Raw genomic sequence first — 21,649 nt, forward strand, 5'->3', positions numbered from 1 at the left:
CTGCCCTGGAGCCAACGCAGAGCAGGTGGGAGTGGGAACCCCAGGGGCCTAAGGATTCAACCCAGCCATCCCAAGTGGACCCCTGGGGTCTCCACGTGACCCCAGTCTGCTTTCTGGCCCAACTAAATCCCCAAGATGCTCCACAAGTTTTCTGCTGTCCACTGGGCCAAACCGCTGTCTCTGAGCTGCTGATGGCTGACCCCTCACCCCCAAATCTTAGTTTCATGCGACCTGAGGTCTCCGTTGAAGACAATACTGCCATAAAGAATATTATTTAATCCATGAGACATCATCCGTACAAAGTTAGCGTTACTTTTAAAAATGAAGACCATGATATAAACTGGTAAAAAATGGGCCTGATGCGCCTCGAGTACCCCCCTGGGAGCAGGCCCTAGGGTGGCTCCGCCCAGTCTCATTCTACCTGAGGTCTGCTTGTGTCTCCTCACTTGTTCTCTGCCCCCAGACCATGGCCAAAGCCTTTCCCACATTGTCCCATCTGAGAGCCTTGTGGATCTCCCCTCCCCGCCAGCTCCCCGCCAGCTCACAGGGCAGAGGTAGGAGGAGAAACAGGAAGGGGCATGGTGGGCACTCAGCGCTTGGGGCAACTGAGGGCACAGCCACATCCCCAGCGAGGGCACACTCCAGTAGTAGTGGGGGAGAAGGCACCAGCAGAGACAGCGCTGAGGACCCTGGGAAGAAAAGGACCCGGCCCCAGGAGGTGGTCCCAGCGGGGAACGGGATGTTAGGACCTGGAACCCAGGGCTCAGAGAGGCAGGTGCCTTGGGTGTGCCCGAGCTTAGGCCAGGATCACACAGGCCTCACGCCCCCGAAAAATCCCACCTTAATCAACCATCTCATGTGAAGTCAGCCTCGCCTGGCAGGGCAGGACCCGGTTCCAGAGCCCGGGCCCTGTCTTGGGTCTCTGGTTCTCTGGCACGCAGGGCGCTCTGCAGAGGGCAGCCCTCGCAGGCAGACCCTGTGCCAGCAGTGCTGAGGGGCAGCGTGTGGCCCAGCGGTCAGTGCAGCACCTGGTCCAGCTCGTACTTCTCACAGAAGCGGCTGGTAAAGGGGAAGCAGGTGAGGTGCTCGATCCAGGGCCAGTTAATGGGGTAGATGTACAGCCAGAGCACGAGGGCGGCGAAGAGGCCAGCGAAGGCCAGCAGCGACACCAGGATGAGTGCCCGCTTGCGGTACTTGTCGCTGGTCCCAAAGGTGATGTAGGGCAGGAAGGCGAAGGCCAGCAGCAGGCCACTGAGGAAGCCGAAGATGTGGGCAATGTTGTCGATCCAGGGCAGGAGGCCACAGATGAACAGGAAGAGCACAATGGCCGAGAGGTTGAGGAAGGCCTTCCAGGGCCTCTCCAGCAGCGGCCAGCTCTGGAAGAGCTCCACAAAGAGGCAGGCGAGGAGGCCGAACTGTGAGCCGGCCGGGCCCACCTGGGGTGGGGCAGGGGAGACGCGGCTTCAGGCATCGGGTGGGCGGCCTGGGCTGGGCCTGCACCCTGGGTCACCCCATCCATCAGCTCCTCCCTGGCAGGCAAGGCTGAGCGGCGGGGGGTCAGCTGGAGCTGCTGGACCAAAGCTGGACCTGCTCCACCCATTCTTTCAGCAAACACTGAGTGCCTACTGTGTACGTGCCTGGTGTGGGTCCACAGGAGTAAGCAAGACAGACAAGCCTGTTCCAGGCCGCACATGGTGGGGAGAGGACGGACACTGAACAAGCTAGATCAGTCAGGTAGAACTGATCAGACTGCTGACGGCGCACGAGGCCATTTCCTACCGCTCGACCTAGATACCTGGCATACTGTCGGGCAGTGGGCACGGTTATGAAGATAAATGAGGTGGCAGAGGGACAGGGTGACTCAAGAGCATCACTCTTCCCTCTTGCTGGGATTAAGAGACCAGCCAGTAAGCCCCCAGCTTAGCTGTCCATCCTCTGTGGAGCCCAGCACAGGAGTGGCCCCGTGTCCCTCTGGCAGATCCCAGGTGGGTGGAACAGAAGCAGCAGGGCTGGCCCCCTGTGTGCAGAAGGGGTCCCGTCCTCCACATCCTTACCTCTGCCCGGTATGGGAGGAAGATGGCGCTGGCGAGGTTGCCTGTGATGCCGCTGAGGATGAAGATGATGGCGATACGGTGCCAGCCGGCCAGCTTCTCCAGGTCCCTCAGGATGGTCATTTGAAAGACCACAGACACGAGGCAGTGCACCACGCTGGGGGAGGGACACACCAGGCAGCGGCCTTCAGCCAGGCACTTCAGGAGCAGTAAGCTTCGGTGGGTTGGGCCGGCCATGCCCTGGCCCAGGAACCTTTCCCCAGGGGTCTCGCTGGGCAGCCATCACAGGGGTCGGGTTCGGGGGCAGTGAGGAACCTCTTACCCAGCGTGTAGAAAAAGAGACAGCCAGAGCCTGTAGAACTGATCTGGGACCTCAGGATTGAGGAAGGGCAGCAGCCCACACACCTTGTCCAAGCAGTGCACCTGGGGGTGGGCATACAGTGCTCAGCGCCCCAGAAGCAGGCTGAGTCTGAGGCCCCGACATGGGAGGGAGTGTGTGAGCCCCAGCCCCAGCAGGCTTCCATGTCCATCGTTCTCTTCTCCACTACCCCAGGCCTGCCTCGCCTCACCTGGGAGCAGAGCGTTGCTTCTTCATGGAAATAGCCGTGCATGAATTCACAGTATTCCCGGGTGGTGATCTCACAGCTGGGGTGGGGTGGTGAGGCAAGAGGGGACATCAGGGCGCCGAATAACCGCTGCCCACCTTGCCCAGAGCCCAGCACCTGGCTACAGCAGGCATCGCTGGCAGGAAGGGGGATGCCCCTTCCAGAGCCTTCCACTCTGGAGCAAGCTCCCTTCCTCCAGCTCACACCATGGGTAGCCCCAGAGCAGGGGAGGGAAGGACAGCCATCGGAGGGCATCAGCCCAGCGGCTGTAGGTGGTGACGGTGGAAGAGCAGAGGGCCCACAGGAAGCCGCAGCTCAGGGGGCGGTGGGATGGCTGAGGCCAGGGCCCAGGTCACTCACCTGCCCTTGGTGCCAATGCAGCAGGGGCGGCCCTTGATCTCGCAGTCCATGTGCAGGAAGCCTGTGTGATTACTCCTGGCCTGCTCTGTGCAGATCTGCCAGGAGGGGCACCGGCAGGGGGGTGGGCTGTGCAGCAGGCAGGTCCCCCGTCCCTGACCTTCCCGGACCACTCCCCGCCAGGGACACTCACTCACCGGCCACTTAGTGATGTCATCAGGCCAGATGTGGGCACCGCTGGAGGCTGGCTCCTCGCAGGTCCTGGAGACAGGGTTCAGATTGGGCTGTGGCACACCCAGCCTGCCACATCCACCTACTCACCTCCCTGTGGGTGGCTCAGATGGCTTGGCTATGCCTGACCCTCAGGCCCAGCAGAGGCTCCAGGCCCTACCTGGGGTCCTGGTGGCAGACAGCTCCCGAAGTCCGCTTCTGGCCCAGATCAGACTTGTCCATGGGGGGCCCAGTGTCATCCTGCCACTTGACAAAAGTGGCCAAAGTCTCCTGGAGGGCGGAAGAGGACTGGTCGGTCATGCCAGGGCCAGGTCACCCCCACTGGAGTGGGCACAGAGGCTTTTCCCATCTCCCCAGGGCTCAGTCTCATCTGGGGGGGTCTGGGAAGGATGGGGCGGGAAGGAGGGAACGTGGTCACTGCCCTTGAAAGGCCCGTCCACCAGGCCAGGGCAAGTGGAGTTAGTCTGGGACCAGGGTCTGGCAGGGGAGGGAGGGAGGGCCTGCCCCCACCGAGCAGTCCTTCCGCTGGGTCTGGATGCAGCCCGAGTGGTCGTTCTGGACGCAGCAGCCCGAGTCCCGCTCCAGGTCTCGCTCCCGCAGCACCAGCTGCTCGATCTGCCGGTCCTTCCGGATGCAAGGCGAGAACTTGGCCCCCAGGTGGATCAGGTCAATCTGGGGAAGGGAAAGGGAGGGGAAGGAGAGAGTGAGTTTGAGCCCCAGACCTGGAAAGGGTCCATCACTCCACCTCTGCCCCGCAGAGTCTCCCCTTGATGAGGGGCCTGCAGGTAGGTGAGGAGCCCACCTGCCCAGCTGGGGGTGACAGGGCACAGGGACTCCTGGCTCAGATGATGTCCCCCAGCCTGGGCCCTCACCGAGCTGGGGCCGATCCAGAAGTTCTCCTGCTGGATGTACTTCACGCTCTCGTACACACCTTTGTTCCGCAGCACCTGTCACGGAGGTAGTGCAGAGGAAGCCTCAGAACAGTGTGAGCCCTGGGCATGGGGGGCTGCGGCAGCTGTCCCCAGGGAAGAGCCTCCAGGAAGGGGCCAGGCTATGGCGAGCCTGAGCACCGCCCTGCTGGGGCCAGATTGTTGCGGTGGGAGGGATTAGGTACCTACGATGCTGAGGCCTCCTGGGGGAGGCTGGGATCCCCAGCATGGAGCCCGACCCGACTCACCAGCTGGGTGGTGACATGCTGGGCAAAGCCCACGGGTGCGATGCCATACGTGCAAATCACCAGCAGCGTGATGATGACATGGACGAAGGTCAGCCAGTAGGTGAAGTAGGGCCTGTGCAGAGAGGCCTCAGGTCAGCCGAGCCGAGCTCCTATTCCAACCCCCAGTCCCAGCCACGGGGCCACCCTGGCCCAGTCGCATGGCTCACCTGGGCTCCCTGCTCTGCCCTGTCAACTCATCTGAAACCAGAGCAACTTTTAAGATGAGCCTCCAAGCATCTCTCTCCTGGCTTAAAACCCTTTGATAGCTTTCCACTGGCCTTGAGACAAATTCCAAAATCACCCCCTCTTGCTGGCTGCAAAGCTTTGCCTGCCCGACCACCTCGCTGGTCTCTTTGCCTGCATTTCCTGGGAGGCACTTTGCCCTTGCAGCCCCGGGGCCTTTCCACAGGACACCAGTTTGTCCTGACCACGCCCCCTCCCTACCAGCTGTTCACTCTCCCTCTCTGTCCTCCTCCAGGACACCCACCACACCTTTCATTGCTTGTTATTTTATATACATATAGATAGATAGATAAATAGATAGATAGATAGAGAGAGAGATAGAGAGACAGAAAGAGAGAGAGAGAGAGAAAGACGGAGTCTCCCTCTGTCACCCAGGCTGGAGTGCAGTGGCATGATCTCGGCTCACTGCAAGCTCCGCCTCCTGGGTTCAAGCGATTCTCCTGCCTCAGCCTCCCGAGTAGCTGGGATTACAGGCTCCCACCATACCCGGCTAACTTTTTTTTGTCTTTTTTTTTTTTTTTTTTTTTTTTTTTTTGAGACGGAGTCTCGCTCTGTCACCCAGGCTGGAGTACAGTGGCGCGATCTCCGCTCACTGCAAGCTCCGCCTCCCGGGTTCGCGCCATTCTCCTGCCTCAGCCTTCCGAGTAGCTGGGACTACAGGCGCCGCCACCTCGCCCGGCTAATTTTTTTTTGTATTTTAAGTAGAGACGGAGTTTCACCATGTTAGCCAGGATGGTCTCGATCTCCTGACCTCGTGATCCACCCGTCTCAGCCTCCCAAAGTGCTGGGATTACAGGCTTGAGCCACCGCGCCCAGCCTTTTTTTTGTCTTTTTAGTAGAGACTGGGTTTCACTGTGTTGGCCAGGTTGGTCTCGAACTCTTGACCTCCGCAGGTGATAGGCCCACGTAGGCCTCCCAAAGTGCTGGGATTACAGGTGTGAGCCACCGCGCCTGGCCATCGCTTGTTTTCTTTTTCTTTTTCTTTTTTATTTTTTTTTGAGACGGAGTCTCGCTCTGTCGCCCAGGCTGGAGTGCAGTGGCGTGATCTCGGCTCACTGCAAGCTCTGCCTCCCGGGTTCCCGCCATTCTCCTGCCTCAGCCTCCCGAGTAGCTGGGACTACAGGCGCCGCCACCTCGCCCGGCTAGTTTTTTGTATTTTTTCGTAGAGACGGGGTTTCACTGTGTTAGCCAGGATGGTCTCGATCTCTTGACCTCGTGATCCACCCATCTCGGCCTCCCAAAGTGCTGGGATTACAGGCTTGAGCCACCGCGCCTGGCCCTTGTTTTCTTTTTCTTTCTTTCTCTTTTTTTTTTTGAGACGGAATTTCGCTCTTATTGCCCAAGCTGGAGTACAATTGTACGATCTCAGCTCAGCTCACTGCAACCTCTGCCTCCCGGGTTCAAGTGATTTTCCTGCCTCAAGCCTGAGTAGCTGGGATTATAGGCACCTGCCACCACGCCCACCTAATTTTTTGTGTTTTTAGTATTTGCCAGGCTGGTCTTGAACTCCTGACCTCAGGTGATCCACCCACCTCGGTCTCCCAAAGTGCTGGGATTACAGGCGTGAGCCACCGCCCCCTGCCTGCTTGTTATTTTCTAATTTGGGCCCAGTGTTTATTGGGCTGCTGCAGATCAGATGCCCTGTTCTTCCTCAAGGGCTCTGCACAGCCTCTCCCAGAGTCCCCTCCCTCCCAGCCCCAGCTTCTTCTTTTAAAGTAGAGGTAGGGTCTCACTATGTTGCCCAGGTTGGTCTCAACCTCCTAGGCTCAAGCAATCCTCCTGACTCAGCCTCCCAAAGTGCTAATAATTACAAGTGTGAGCCATGGCGCCCAGCCCCGGCCCCAGCTTCTAACTGGCCTCTGACTCACCCTGCCCTCCCCACTGCACCCTCTGGGGGCTCCATTTCAGGGCCTGCAGGCAGTGACACTCAATGAACATTTGTTGACTGACTGCTGTTAGGGAGCAAGGCTGAGGACACAGGCTCAGAAAGCATGGGGTGGAGGAGAAGCAGCAAACACTCCAGGCCCTTCCCAGGTCATGTGCACAACCCTTAGGACAGGGTGCGCCTTTGAGCTTGTCGCTACACTCCTGACCCGCAGGAGGTACTCATGAAACACCTGCTGAATGAGTAAGGGAGCGCTTTAGGAGGGCCCAGAGGAATCTGGAAGCTTCCAGGCCCTCCCGTAGACTCCAGGGCGCCGCCTCACCGGTGGCTGTCGAAGCTCTCCAGCTGCCGCTGTACGGTGCTGCTGATGCTGCGGCGGTAGCTGCGGTTCAGCCAGTTGCCCACCACGCCCAGGCCGTAGTGCCGCTTCTTCCGATCAAAGGCAAAGTGCTTCACCTTGGAGGCGATGCGCTTGCCGCGCCGGGGCCCAGGGACTGGGGCTCGGCCACACTCCTTCCTGGTGGGGATGGTGGCTTTCAGCCTGATACCCCCACCAAAACACTCCCAGACCCCACCAGGGCAGCTCAGAAGGGGCTTGGGGGCCAGGCTGGTGGCTGGCCTGGAGGAGGGACTCTGTCCAGCACTCACAGAGGGATTTGCACCCCATCGGGGGAGACAGGGGAGGCTGAGCGTGGGATCCCTCGGAAGTAGCTGGCAGAGAGTGGGGGGGACTCAAAGACATCATCGGGCATGGAGCTCATTTCTTCCTGGGGTGGGGGACATGAAAATACAGTGTAAGGAGTCTGTCCCACACACAGCCTCCCAGCACCTCAATTCAAGGGCAGGACACGGCTGAACCGACAGGCTCTTCACAATGAAGCAGGAAGCCACATGCCCGTCGGCCCCAGTGGTGACTTTCCCGGGTGGCACTGTGCCCCACCGCAGGTCTTCGCCCTACCCAACAGAAAGACGGGGGCCCAGCAGCTTCACACAGGACCATGCCACATCCCACCAGTGGGCCTCTGGGTCGCTCAGGGGTTCCTGAACATGATCAAGGCCAAAGTCACCTCACCCAGCTCCCAGGCCACCCCACCCCACCGCTGCTGTCCCTGAGGGCCCACACCCCATGCTTGCCTTACTAAAAAACGAGGAGTCAAACGTGTCTGCCCCATCGACCGCATCCTCCTCCAGGAAGCTCGGGAAGGCAAAGCTGCGCTTAATCACCCGGCACCGCTGTCCGGTGGCATCCAGCACCGAGCGCCCCTGTGCACGGGCAGAAGCACAGCCATCAGGACCAGAGCCTGGCCACCTGGGCCCCCAGCCCCAACACCGAAGGAATCATCAAGCCCATCCGCCTGCAGGCAGCGCCTTGGGAGGAGGGATACTGCCCAAAGCATGGAGGTTCTGCAAGCTAAACGGGCAAGAGGAGCTCCTGGGACTGGAATGCCAGGAAATGAGGCACCAGCTTCTGCTGGCACACCACTCTTGGCACAGTTTGGAGTCACCTTTCCCTTGGTCCCTGCTGCCCCTCTGCCTTGGGCTGCTGGTACCCTAACACTCAAAGCAACCCACATTCTATACCCTCACTCCCGAGGCTCAGGCCATGTCTCCTTGTCCTGTTTCTTGGCATGGAATACCAGGCCCCTGCCCACCTTTCTGACCCCATCTCCTGCCACAGCTCCCATAACCACGCCTCACTAAAACCACATCAAACCGCCTGCTGCTCCCTCAAAACACTGCACTTCCTCTGGGCTCCTGGCCCTTGCACAGGCCATTCCCTCTGCTGAGAATTCTGTTCCCCTCCTTCCCTAGTGAACATCTCTTTGTTTTTTTCTGGGCTTAACTCAGTGTCTTCCCTGATACCAGCCGCTCTCCCAAACTGACCACCCTGAATGGTGACCCTCTCACCCTGGGTTGCGAGCTCAGCCAGGATGGCGATGGCTCTGCACCCAGTGCCCAGCACATAACAGGGACTCGGAAAACCCGGGTGGGTGAGGAGCGAGTGCATATCTCCCTTCCCACCTCCCCAGCTTAAGAGTCAGCACAGAGACCAGGTTCCAAAATGTGGCAGGGGGTCACACGAGATTTAAGACAGAAGGATGGACACCTGGGTGCTGGGCTTCAGGGTCCCTCTTTGCCCAGGGATCCCAGCACATCCACTGTCCTTGGCACCGAAGGCAGATACCCAGGTGAGCTTTAGGGGATGCTACTATGAGGAGTGGAAGGGAAGGGCAAGGGAGGGAGGCTGGGCAGAGGTGGGGGCCCTGCAGGGAGCCCTGTACCTTGAGGAGGGCAGCAGCAGCTTGAAAGCTCATGTGGGCCACAGACATTCTCTTGCGGCGCGGCAGGTGGGAGTAGCCAGAGCGAACGCTGGTGAAGGAGGTGAGGGACAGGACTCCGGGGGTCAGTGGCGGGTGCGGGGCGTGGGGCCTGTCCATCTCCTCTGGGTGGCGGAAGGCCCGGCCCCGGGCCAGCGGATCCACAATCTGGAAGGGAGCGGGGTGGTGAGCGGATCCACAATCTAGAAGGGAGAGGGGTGGTGAGCAGAGCCACTAGGGTCCCCACCCCTGCCCCCTTTCCCATGGATCCCACCTTGGGCATCTTGCAGGGCTTTGGGGACTCAGTGCCTTGGAAAGATGGTGCCTCCTGGCTGGGGAGCTCCAGGTCACGCTGGCACGAGGCCTTCAGGCGGCCGTAGCGCACGCTGCAGTGGTGCAGGCTACGGCGCTGCCACTGCTGCCGCTGCCCCTCCCAGTCGCCACTGACTCCAAACCACTGGGCTGCGCCCCTGCGGAAGCAGACAAGGGACAGGTGGGCATGTGCCTGTCTGAGCCTGTGCATGTGAGTGTGCAGAAGGGGTGATGGCACGTGTGTGCCCGCATGCCTGCAGGGAGGTGGGGGTGCATCTGCCTGTGAGGCCCCTGGCTGGAGCCCAGTGACCAGAAGAGCAGAAGCAGGGGATAAGTGGAGCATGAGGAGCCAGGCTAGGGCCCCAGGCACCTCCACACTGATCCACCCAGCTCCTCGAAGCCTCTCAGCCTCCACACCGTGACATTCCACAAGGCACATACCCACTTCCCCATCTATACCATGATATTAGGTCGCAGGGAGACATTGCTCATTAATGCCCGCCTCCTCCTTCCAGAGAGGGGACGCAGGGACCGGGCCCAATAACGTCCAGGCACCAAGAATCCATAGGTCACTGGGTGGGGGGTGCTGGGCTTGGGTGTAGGGGGGCTCACTTGCGGATGCTCTGGGACAGCGAGGCCTGGCGGCGGAAGCCGGGGCGCTTCTCTGAGCTCTCCTGCCATCGGCTGCGTGGCTCCTGGAGGCTGACGCTCTTCAAGTAGGCTGGGTTCTTCCTCTTGGGGAGGAAGGAGGGAGGGCAGGTGGTGGTGTGTGCAGCCCAGGTCCTGGGCTGGCTTTTCTTTAGCCTCCCATTCTGAAAACCCTGAGAACACACCTCAACCCCGATTTATGCCCCAATCTGCTTTCATTTGGAAATATATATAAATGTATGTGTGTGTGTGTGTGTGTGTGTGTGTGTGTGTGTGTGTGTGTGTGTGTGTGTGTGTATTTTTTTTTTGAGATGGAGTCTTGCTCTATTGTCCAGGCTGGAGTGCAGTGGTGTGATCTCGACTCACTGCAACCTCCGCCTCTCAGGTTCAAGCGATTCTTCTGCCTCCTGAGTAGCTGGGACTACAGGCATGTGCCACCACACCCGGCTAATTTTTGTATTTTTAGTAGACACAGGGTTTCACCATGTTGGCCAGGTTGGTCTCGAACTTCTGACTTCAAGTGATCCGCCTGCCTCAGCCTCCCAAAGTGCTGGGATTACAGGCATGAGCCACCATGCCCGGCCTATATATATATATTTTTGGGACAGAGTCTTGCTCTGTTGCCCAGGTTGGAGGGCAGTGGCACCATCATAGTTCACTGGAGCCTCGACCTCCCAGGCTCAAGCAAGCCTTCTACTTCAGTGTCCTAACTAGCTGGGATTACAGGCATGTGCCACCACACCCAGCTCTTTTTGTTTTTTGTTTTTTTTTTGCAGAGACAGGGTCTTGCTGTGTTGCCTAGTCTGGTCTTGAGCTCCTGGGCGCAAGTGATCTGGCTGCCTCAGCCTCCCCAAGTGATGAGATTACAGGCACGAGGCGACCGCACCCAGCCTCATTCTGAATTTAAAATCGCCATTGTCTAACGTTTCTCCATCAATCCCAGCAAGTGTTTTCCCAACTCCTCATCCAGTCCCTCCCCTCCTGCCTGCTGCTGTGTCTTCTGCAGAGCTCTCGGGTGAGCGGGGGGCGTTAACATCGCTTCCCTTTATACTCCAGGCTGTGCAGGAAGCCCACGCTGCTACAAGCCTGTTTTCAATGAGTTCTTTATGGGGCACTAGACCAGACTGTCGGAAACACTGATTCGTTTTCGTCCTCTCACAGGAAGCGGGCACTGCCTAGGCGGGCTGCTGATGCCAGGGAGACACTGTCCCCTGCTTACCCATGGCAAAGAAAGCCCCCAGCCCTCAGAAGAGAGACCAAGAGTCCAGGCCTAGGGGGTGAAATGAAAACAGCCAGGGCCCCAGGGTTACCAGCAAGCCCTTTCTTGGCCTTCCTATGTGCCTCTGACCATGGTGAGAGTGAGCCCGGTTCCTGGCCTTACTCCCTGTGATATTTCGGGCCCAGGAAGGAGGGGGTGGGGCCCGAGTCAAGGGCTGCACAGGCAGCAGCTGTGGCTCAGGAAGGAGCCCCTCTGGGAAGTGAAACTGTCCAGAAGGTGTCACATGGGCACATCTGTTGCCTGTGGCAGGACAGTGAGCCCCCAGGCCAGCCCCCTTACCTCAGGCAGCATGCTGTCCTGCTCGCCAGGGGCCTGGTTCTCTTTCTCGGGTGGCGGGATGGTGATGGAGAGGTTGGGTGGCTTCCGGCTCTGCAGGCGGCTGCTGGACACAGAGGACACGCTCCCGCCATTCTTGTCAGCAGAGGCCATTGTGGGCAGGCGGTGGGAGGGCTGGAATGGAGACCGAGAGAGCAGCGGTGGGTGGTGGAAGGGGTGGCGGGGTGTCAGGACCCTGACGCCAGGGCACGCAGCGCAGACCGAGAACCAACCTGCCTAAAGTTGGCTCAAACATCTCTGCGGGGCCAGGCGTGGTGGCTCACGCCTGTGATCCCAACTACTCGGAAGGCTGGGGCAGAAGGGCTTGAACCCAGGAGGCAGAGGTTGCAGTGAGCTGAGATCGTGCCACTGCACTCCAGCCTGGCAACAGAGCAAGACTCTGAAAACAACACACACACACACACACACACACACACACACAAAAAAAAAAAAAAAAAACAAACATCCCTGGGGACTAAACCCAGCCTGAACCAGGCTGAACCTCATGCCCAGTGGCTGGAGTGAAGTCTATTTCTGAACATCATTTGCATCCCGGACCATATGGGTCTGGGAGGTCCTCAACTTACTACTTCATTCAATTTCTGATCTCTCCGCTCCAGGCAAGAAACAAAGCCTGAAAAGAACACGAAGATGCAGGCCAGGGACGGTGGCTCACGCCTGCAATACTAGCACTTTGGGAGGCCGAGGTGGGCCAAGAGATGAGAAACCTACCATACTGGTCCCTGTGCCCCAAGGTCGCCCAGTTTATTTTTCTTGTCTTTTTTCTGTAGAGGTGGGGTCTCTCCATGTTAGCCAGGCTGGTCGGGAACTCCTGGGCTTAAGCCATCTGCCTGCCTCAGCCTCCCAAGTGCTGGGATTACAGGTACAAGCTCACTGTGCCCAGCCCCAGTTCAGTTTTCAAAGAGAACTAAAACTGGCTGGGCGCGTGGCTCCTGCCTGTAATCCTAGCACTTTGGGAGGCCGAGGCAGGTAGATCACCTCAGGTCAGGAGTTTGAGACCAGCCTGGTCAATGTGGTAAAACCACGTCTCTACTAAAAATACAAAATTAGCTAGGAGTGGTGGCACATGCCTATAATCCCCAGCTACTTGGGAGGCTGAGGCATGAGAATTGCTTGAACCCAGGAGGCAGAGGTTGCAGTAAGCCAAGATCATGCCACTGCGCTCCAGCCTGGGCGACAGAGCTAGCCAATGTCTCAAAAAAAAAAAAAAAAAAAAGATAACTAAAACTGCCACCTGTCTGGCACTTTTTCCCCCATAGTGAGAACATTGTTTAACAATAAAAGTGGCATATGCTCATTGAAAAAAAAAAAATCACACAGCTGGGTGCAGTGGCTCACACCTATAATTCCAACACTTTGGGAGGCTGAGGTGGATGGATCACTTGAGGCCAAGAGTTCGAGACTAGCCTGGCCAACAGAGTGAAACTCCATCTCTACCAAAATACAAAAATCAGCCAGGCATAGTGCCTCATGCCTGTAGTTCCAACTACTCGGGAGGCTGAGGCAGGAGAATCGCCTGAACATGAGAGGCAGGGATTGCTGTGAGCCAAGGTCATAGCACTGCATTCTAGCCTGGGCGACAGAGTAAGACTCCGTCTCAAAGAAAAAAAAAATTCAGCTGGGCACACTAGCTCACGCCTGTAATCCCAACACTTTGGGAGGCTGAGGCGGGCAGATCACGAGGTCAGGAGTTCAAGACCAGCCTGGCCAACACGGTAAAACCCCTTCTCTACTAAAAACACAAAAAATTAGCCGGGCGTGGTGGCGGGCACCTGTACTCCCAGCTACTTGGGAGGCTGAGGCAAGAGAATTGCTTGAACGCGGGAGGCGGAGGTTGCAGTGAGCCAAGATTGTGCCATTGCACTCCAGGCTGGGTGACAGTGAGAGACTCCATCTCAAGAAAAAGAAAAAAAAATTCAGTATTCTATAAAGCAGCACATGAGCACGTGACCCACCTTTCCCCCTACCCTCTGGAAGGCCTCTCTGGGCCTGGAAACTACATACTTCAAAATTTTACACATACTCGTAACTTTTTTTTTTGTTTTTTGAGACAGGATCTCACTCTGTTGCCCAGGCTGGAGTGCAGTGGTGTGATCTTGGCTCATTGCACCCTCCGCCTCCCAGGTTCAAGCAATTCTCCCGCCTCAGCATCCCAAGTAGCTGGGGTTACAGGTGTAAGCCACCATGCCCTGCCCACACTCTATCATTTTATCTGCACTGTAGACAAATTTTTCTGTTAACACATACAGATAGACCTTTTTTTTTTTTTTTTAAGATGGGGTCTCACTCTGTCACCCAGGTTGGAGTGTAGTGGCGTGATCTCGGCTCACCGCAACCTCCGCCTCCCAGGTTCGAGTGATTCTCCTGCCTCCGCCTCCTGAGTAGCTGGGATTACAGGCATGGGCCACCATGCCCGGCTAACTTTGTATTTTTAGTAGAGATGGGGTTTCTCCGTGTTGGTCAGGCTGGTCTTGAACTCCTGACCTCAGGTGATCCACCTGTCTCGGCCTCCCAAAGTGCTGGGATTACAGGTGTGAACCACCATGCCTGGCCCTAGGCCTCTGTCTTTTTTGATGAATACAAAGATTTCATAGAGTGGAATGCACCAAGATTTACTTAAGTCCAGATTGCTGGTTATTTAGGATGTTTCCAGAATTTGAGACATGGGTCTGATGTTGCAACTAACACCCTTGCATACACCACATGTGCTTGTTTTAGTATTACAAGATCAAGTTCTGGAAGGAGAATGGCTGGATTGAAGGGTAAGCGCACACCGAATTTCAGAGCTCTTGCCCAGTACTCCATCTGGGGCTTTCCTGTGCATATGCCGCCAGTCCCCAATTCCCCTCTGACTCCACCAGAATTAACACCTCTGCCTGTTTCATTGCCTTCCTTTCATCTCTTGCTCTGCCCCATGACCGTCTTCTTGTTAAAACCCCCAGCTGTGGCTGGGCGCAGTGGCTCACGCCTGTAATCCCAGCACTTTGGGAGGCAGAGGTGGGCGGATCACCTGAGGTCGGGAGTTCGATACCAGCCTGACCAACATGGAGAAAGCCTATCTCTACTAAAAATACAAAAAACATTAGCTGGGCGTGGTGGCGCATCCCTGTAATCCTAGCTACTCTGGAGGCTGAGGCAGGAGCATCGCTTGAATCCGGGAGGCCGAGTTAGTGGTGAGCCGAGATCTCACCACTGCACTCCAGCCTAGGTGACAGAGTGAGACTCCGTCTCAGGAAAAAAAAAAAAAAAAGAGCAGATGGCTTCACACACTGAAGCACTGTGTCCACACAGAAACCTGGACAGGAAGTGCCCGGCAGCACGGCTCTGCAGAGCCCGAGCAGGGAAACAGCACAAGTGCTCGTCAGCAGATGAAGGCACAAATATAAAATGTGATTGAGCCACACAATGGAGCATCCTTCAGCCACGAAAGGAAGTCCCAATAAAGCTACAACATGGGCGAGCCTTGAGAACATTGTGCCCAGGGACAGGAGCCAGTCACGGTGGCCACCTCTGCATGAGTCCATTCATATGAAAGCCCAGAATAGAATAGGGAAATCTGCAGACAGAAGCAGGGTAGTGGTTCTTAGGGCTGGGAAGGTGGGGACTGGGTGGGGGGTGACAGCTAAAGGGTGCAGGCTTTCATTAGGGGGTGATGAAAGCAATCTAAAACTGTGGTGATGGTTTTGTATGTGAATATGTATAAATATGTACATATATACACACACACACATATATTTTTTTGAGACAGAGTCTTGCTCTGTCACCCAGACTAGAGTGCAGTGGTGCGATTTTGACTCACTGCCAACCTCCGCTTCCCAGGTTCAAGCGATTCTCCTGCCTCGGCCTCCCGAGTAGCTGGGAATACAGGCGTAAGCCACCACGCCCGGGTAATTTTTGTATCTTTAGTAGAGATGGGGTTTCACCATGTTGGCCAGGCTATTCTGGAACTCCTGACCTCAAGTTTGCTTCAGCCTCTCAAAGTGCTGAGATTACAAGTGTGAGCCACCGTGCCCAGCGTCTGTGAATACATTAAAACTACGGAGGGTTGGGAGCGGTGGTTCATGGCTGTAATCCCAGCAATTTGAGAGTTTGAGGCAGGAAGATCACTTGAGCCCAGGAGTTCGAGACCAGCCTGGGCAACATAGTGAGACTCCATCTGTACAAAAAAATTTAAAAATTAGCCAGATATGGTGGTGCATGCATATAGTCCCAGCTACTCAGGAGGCTGAGGCAGAGGGATGGCTTGAGCTTGGAAGGTCGAGGCTGCAGTGAGCCATGATCTCGCCACTGCACTCCAGCCTGGACAACAGAGTGAGACCCTGTCTCAAAAAATAAATAAATAAATAAAAACACTGATGGTACACTTTAAATGGGTGAATCGACTGGTGTGTGAATTCTCTCTCAGTGAAGCAGGTGCTCCATAATGTTGGGCCTCTGAATGAGCCAGTCCAGTCACTGTCCCAGACCATCACACAGCAGAGGGGCTGGCTCTTCTTAGCCTCCGCGTTGCAGTTCAAGTGCCCTCCTGCCCCACCTTGAGCAGTGCCGGTCCCACCTCACCTCCCTTCCTGTTTTTTTTTTTCTTTTTTTTGAGATGGAGTTTTGTTCTTGTTGCCCAGGGTGGCATGCAATGGCACAATCTCGGCTCACTGCAGCCTCTGCCTCCTGGGTTCAAGCAATTCTCCTGTCTCAGCCTCCCGAATAGCTGGGATTACACGTATGCACCACCATGCCCAGCTAATTTTATAATTTTAATAGAGACCAGGTTTCTTCACGTTGGTCAGGCTGGTCTCAAACTCCCGACCTCAGGTGATCCACCTGCCTCGGCCTCCCAAAGTGCTCGGATTACAGGTGTGAGCCAGCGTGCCTGGCAATTTTTTTTTTTTTTTTTGAGACGCAGTCTCACTCTGTAGCCCAGGCTGGAGTGCCGTGGCATGATCTCGGCTCACTGCAACCTCTGCCTCCCAGGTTCGAGCGATTCTCCTGCCTCAGCCTCCCAAGCAGCTGGGACTACAGATGCATGCCACCATGCCCAGCTAATTTTTTTGTATTTTTAGTAGAGATGGGGTTTTGCCGTGTTGGTCAGGCCAGTCTTGAACTCCTGACCTCAGGTGATCCACTCACCTCGGCCTCCCAAAACGCTGGGATTACAGGCGTGAGCCACTGCGCCCATCCCTTCCCTGCCCTTATTCCTCCCTGTCGCTCCCTGAATTAACTTGCTTCATTCACTGTCCACCGCTGTTCAGATAGAGAGTGTGGGCCCCGCAGGAGGCATCTGGACGTGGCCACAGCAGCCAGTGCCCTGGGTCCAGCCACCCAGCCGCCCAGCTTCCTACCTTCGAGTCTGAGTTTGCCTGTGGCTTCCTGGGTCTTGCTGTGAAGGGCTTTAGAGCATGTTCTTGTCTTCTCCTCGCTCTGTACAGATGCTCCGGCGTCAAGCCTCAGTCTGTGGAAGGGCAGACGGACAGATAGGTGGCTGCAAGGACGGATAGACAGCTCCAGGCCATGTGGTGCAGCTTCCTGGGCACTCACAGCTGGAAGAAAGGAGAGCCGGTTCCAGGGAGCATGCCCACCACTGAGTGCTTTAACCTTCCTGACCTCAGTCTTCCCATCTGTAAAATGGGGCCAATTCCACCTGCCTTACTGGTGAGGGATTAAAGGTGCTAATCAGGCTTCTCCGAGTGCCAAGCAGCAAGGGGCACTGGCCTCAGGGTATTTACAGCCAATCACCTCACAACAGTCCTCTGGTCTGAGAACCTGATTGGAATGGGACATTAAAGTCAAGATGGCCCCTGTTATTTTTCTCAATATTACTTGAATGGTACAGAAACATTTAACTTTCGGCCAGGTGCAGTAGCTCACACCTGTAATCCCAGCACTTTGGGAGTCTGAGGCAGGTAGATCACCTGAGGTCAGGAGTTCGAGATCAGCCTGGCTAACATGGTGAAAACCCATCTCTACTAAAAATACAAAAATTAGCTGGGCATGGTGGTGCACACCTTTAGTACCAGCTACTCGGGAGGTTGGGGCAGGAGAATTGCTTGAACCTGGGAGGCGGAGGTTGCAGTGAGTCGAGATTGTGCCATTGCACTCCAGCCTGGGCGACAAGGAGACTCTGTCTCAAAAAACAAACAAACAAAACCACGTATTTTCAGGCTGGGTGCAGGGGCTCACGCCTGTAATCCCAGGACTTTGGGAGGCCGAGGTGGGCAGATTATGAGGTCAAGAGTTCGAGACCAGCCTGGCCAATATGGTGAAACCCCATCTCTACTAAGAATTCAAAAATTAGCCAGGGCTGGGTGCAGTGGCTCATGCCTGTAATCCCAGCACTTTGGGAGGCTGAGGATGGATCATGAGGTCAAGAGTTCGAGACCAGTCTGGCCAACATAGTGAAACCCCATCTCTACTAAAAATACAAAAAATTAGCCAGGTGTGGTGGCAGGCGCCTATAATCCCAGCTATTCAGTAGGCTGAGGCAGGAGAATCACTTAAACATGGGAGGCAGAGGTTGCAGTGAGCTGAGATCGTGCCATTGCACTCCAGCCCGGGCAACAGTGCGAGACTGTCTCAAAACCAAAACCAAAAAAAAAAAAAAACGAAATAACTAGCCAGGCGTGGTGGTACATGCCTGTAATCCCAGCTACTAGGAAGAGAATTGCTTGAATCTGGGAGGTAGAGGTTGCAGTGAGCTGAGATCCCACCACTGCACTCCGGCCTGGGTGACAGAGCAAGACTCAGTCTTGAAACAAAACAAAACAAAACAAAAGAACCCCACATATTTAACTTTCAAAGTCCAGAAATTACTAGCTGCCTACTGATACTTAAGGCAAAGTTCAAATGATCTGGAAGTGTTTTGTTGCTTTGATTAGTAATTTATTGAAGTTAAAAGCCATACAACATAAAATCAACCATTTTAAAGCACAAAACCCAGGGGCATTCCTGTTTGTTTTTAAGACGTCCTGACCAGGTCCTCCTTTGAGGGGAACCCCAAGGTGCCGGAATCCCTCTCGAGGCCAGGCAGGATTAAGTCCTTAACTGTGCTGGGCCTTGTTTGGGCCTTTATACGCATTACCCTTCAAAACACCTTCCAGGGAGACGTTAGTGTTTCTTCCATTCTGTAGATGGTGAATGGAGGCTCAGAGGGGTTCAGTAACTTGCCCAAGCTCACATAGCCAAGAAAGGGTGCAGCTAGGATGCCCGATGTCTGGCTCCGGGGCCTGGGGGCTCCTAGGGGACGGGCTCCCTCCTGCCCTAAGACTGGGGCTAGAAGACCCCCCTCTCAGGGAGCCAGAGAGGGAACTTGGTCCAGCATTCCAGTGCTTTCCAAACAAAGCTCCTCAGAGGCCTGGGGGTCCCCAGAGGTGCCTAAGGGGCCGCTATGGGGCAAATCAGAGGCTGGGGAGTAGCCCAGGCCCCCCAGTGATTCCATCAAGCAATGTTCCTTGACCCCCTGCATATTTGGGACATTTGGGGAGCAGAATGCTGGGTGCAGAGGAGAACTATTGAGGCAGAGCTAGGATGTCTCCCGTTTCTTTAAGGCTAGCAGTGCTGGCTTCACCTCCTTCCATCCCGAAGTGCTAGGGAGTCCTGACCCCACCCACCCCGGGCAGACTGCCCGGCCGAGTATGACGAGGTCCTCAGAGATCAATCCACTGGGCTGGGTTGGTGCCAAGGAGCCCTGGCAGCCACACCGGGACCCCACTCGGTTGAAGCTGTGGCCAGGTCCCCTCGTCCTGAGCCTGCTCTGGGGACAGCTCCAAGACAACAGCCTCACCTGGGACCTCTGCAGGAAAAGTTCATAGTTTGGTCTCCTTTGGGACCAGGGTACACCAAGAGGGCATGGGGAGGGCACTGCCCTGGGGAACTGGCACTGGGGGATGGGAGGCAAGTAGTGGAAGGAGCCGGGTGCAAGGGTGGGGCCTCCAGACTCCAGTTCAGTTAAGGTTGCCAAGCAGGTAGGATCTTTCTGGAACTCAGATCTGATCACACCTCCCTGGAGGTCCCTTCAGGCCGGCCCTCCCTGCCACGCCCTCACCAGACAAACCACATCCCTGTGCCATCCCCAAGCTCTCACCTCCTGTCATCTGAAGTGTTGCGCCTGGCACACAAGGCTCCACCTTCCCTGCCTGGCCAAGCCCTACTAGGAAAGTGAAACGTCACCTCCAGAGAGAATCAGTCACTTTATTGCCTGCTCTCTCTGCCATCTCGCAGATTTACCTACGTGTCGGAGTCCCCTACCCAACCCCGGGCAGCCCAGGATTCTGCAACCAGGGGGCCCTCATCAATGGCTGACTGAATGGGAAGCGGAAGCTAGTGAGAGGGTGGGGATGGGGGTGGTCAGTCAGTCCATAGCAGCCCTGGAGAGAAGTGGTCTCCCCCATCCTGCAGATGCTCCAGGAGGCAGCCCCCTCTGGAGGGCTCCACTGAGAGCTCCTACCCTGCTGGCTGTGCCCCCTCAGCAGGGCCAGGATGGAGGACGCTACATGCTGTGCCAGGATGAGCGTCCAGTGGACCTCCCCACTAGACTCCCCACCTAGCTCCCTAGCCCGCCGCAGGCACTGCTTTTGGTTCTGGGGTTCTGCCCAGCCAGCCTCCCTATCCCAAGGCCAGGCCATCCCAGCTGAGACCCCCGCCCAGGATCCACTGCACTGCTGGCATCTGTGCCAACCTCCTGATGACAGAGGCTCCCAAAACCCACACTGAGGGAGAGGAGAGCCTGGTCAGCCCCAGGGCAATCCGTGGGGGGGGGGTGGGGGTTCCAAAGAGAGGTGGTCTGAGACCAGAGAGCAGAGACAGGTCCAAGGCGGGTGGGCACGTCTTCCTGGGCGGGAGCCTGGCATCAGGAGCACTGTCTGAACCACAGAGCACAAGAGGCCTGGGCGGTGGCCCGACAGCAGCTACACTCTCCCGCCTCAGTTCCCTTCTCTGAGGGAATGGGATAAGGTCATGGCCCAGCTTTGACACCTATGAAGCCTAAACACGGAGTGTGAAAGCATGATTGCACCAGCCGCTTTCCACCATTGAGATCAACGGCCTCCAACTCGTGCAGAAATTGGGGTAGGGGTGCAAAAGCCCAGTCCCCTCCTTGGGGCTCAACGGGGAAAGGAGTGGGGACTGTTAGACCCACTCTGGCCTTCAGCATGGCTCAAGTCTAGATGGCAGGAACCAGACAGAAAAAAGTCCTGGCGAGCTGGAGCCGCCCCACACGGCACTTGTCTCCGAGCCCTAGAAATGCTTGCTCACTGCAGGGGAAATGGTGACACCCTGGGACCAGGCTTCCTCCTGGCCCGCAGTCACATCCGCCGCTGTCTCTCTAAGACCCCCAGGCCCACCTCCGCACCCAGCCCACAGGCGGAGCACTGCCACCTGCCCAGCCAGATCCTGACCTCACTGTGGCCAACCCCAGAGAAGGGCCTTCAGCCCCAGCCCAGCTGGGAGATGCCAAAGGGACCTGGGGAGAGGGACTGGGGCTTAGGGTGGGACAGATTCTATTTCCTCCTCCTTTAGGGTGGGGCAGGGAAATTCTGAGACAAAGTGAAGTGCAGAGTTCAGATCCCCCCCAGGTCCCATGGGTTGAGGCCTCTGCACACTCCCCTGCCCAGGCTCAGGGCCTCCCCCACTGCAGATAGCTCTGGAGATAGCATAACCCAGCTAGCAGCAGCGGAGCTCAGGCACATCCAACAGAAATGCAGACTCAGACACCATTTACCACTGCTGCCCAGAGAATCCGGTTTCCCCACAGAGGGTGGGGCTGGGCACTCCCAACCAAGCCTGTCCTGCACAGCTGGGTAAGCAAGGCCACCCCCAGGGAGGTCCCCAACAGAGCCCTACCAGCCAGCCCAGGCAGGGTACAAGGGTCCCCCCACCATGCGGACTGTACAAGCCACACTCCTTCAGGCAGGCCCAGCCTACTGCCCCGCCCACCTCCCCCAGGTGCAGTTCCCTTTCTCTCTCCACCTGGTGCCACCAACCTCCCTACACTCCCCACCCCCACACAAGTGGGTTTCTAGAGGCTCCGAGTCTTGCTAATGAAGGGTGCAGTCCCCACAAGCCCTGGGCTCTATGAGCTTTAGGGGGCGGGGCAGGGAGAGCGTGGCAGGTGCAGCCCAGAGGGAAACAGGCAGAGGCTTGATGCAAGGGCTTAGCCTGCATGTGGCCAGAAATGGGG

General features: G+C 56.8%; 1 protein-coding gene across 21 annotated transcripts in view; it reads right to left on the minus strand.

The window, feature by feature from the left end:
* Positions 1-256: 256 nt before the first annotated feature.
* Positions 257-21,649, minus strand: part of RHBDF2 (rhomboid 5 homolog 2) — a 30,032-nt gene continuing 8,639 nt past the window's right edge. For 5 of the 21 annotated variants that reach the window (XM_015120441.3, XM_028836838.2, XM_077972948.1 and 2 more), the window contains exons 2-19: positions 16,818-17,015; positions 11,425-11,595; positions 9,831-9,952; positions 9,181-9,376; positions 8,871-9,074; positions 7,723-7,851; positions 7,237-7,355; positions 6,911-7,105; positions 4,422-4,533; positions 4,117-4,191; positions 3,755-3,916; positions 3,405-3,514; positions 3,211-3,274; positions 3,017-3,111; positions 2,621-2,696; positions 2,374-2,474; positions 2,055-2,208; positions 257-1,436 (exon numbers count right to left, since the gene is read on the minus strand). In XM_015120441.3, the coding sequence (XP_014975927.1) occupies positions 1,017-1,436; positions 2,055-2,208; positions 2,374-2,474; positions 2,621-2,696; positions 3,017-3,111; positions 3,211-3,274; positions 3,405-3,514; positions 3,755-3,916; positions 4,117-4,191; positions 4,422-4,533; positions 6,911-7,105; positions 7,237-7,355; positions 7,723-7,851; positions 8,871-9,074; positions 9,181-9,376; positions 9,831-9,952; positions 11,425-11,574 (2,484 nt within the window). In that variant the 5' untranslated portion in view covers positions 11,575-11,595; positions 16,818-17,015 and the 3' untranslated portion in view covers positions 257-1,016. Of the gene's footprint in view, positions 1,437-2,054; positions 2,209-2,373; positions 2,475-2,620; positions 2,697-3,016; positions 3,112-3,210; positions 3,275-3,404; positions 3,515-3,754; positions 3,917-4,116; positions 4,192-4,421; positions 4,534-6,910; positions 7,106-7,236; positions 7,356-7,722; positions 7,852-8,870; positions 9,110-9,180; positions 9,495-9,791; positions 10,040-11,424; positions 11,596-16,605; positions 17,016-19,555; positions 19,622-21,312; positions 21,367-21,649 lie in introns of those variants that run through there. The other 16 variants (XM_077972952.1, XM_077972953.1, XM_077972956.1 and 13 more) reach the window with 11 other exon arrangements.

Source organism: Macaca mulatta, chromosome 16, assembly GCF_049350105.2.
Source record: "Macaca mulatta isolate MMU2019108-1 chromosome 16, T2T-MMU8v2.0, whole genome shotgun sequence".
Taxonomy (NCBI): domain Eukaryota; kingdom Metazoa; phylum Chordata; class Mammalia; order Primates; family Cercopithecidae; genus Macaca; species Macaca mulatta.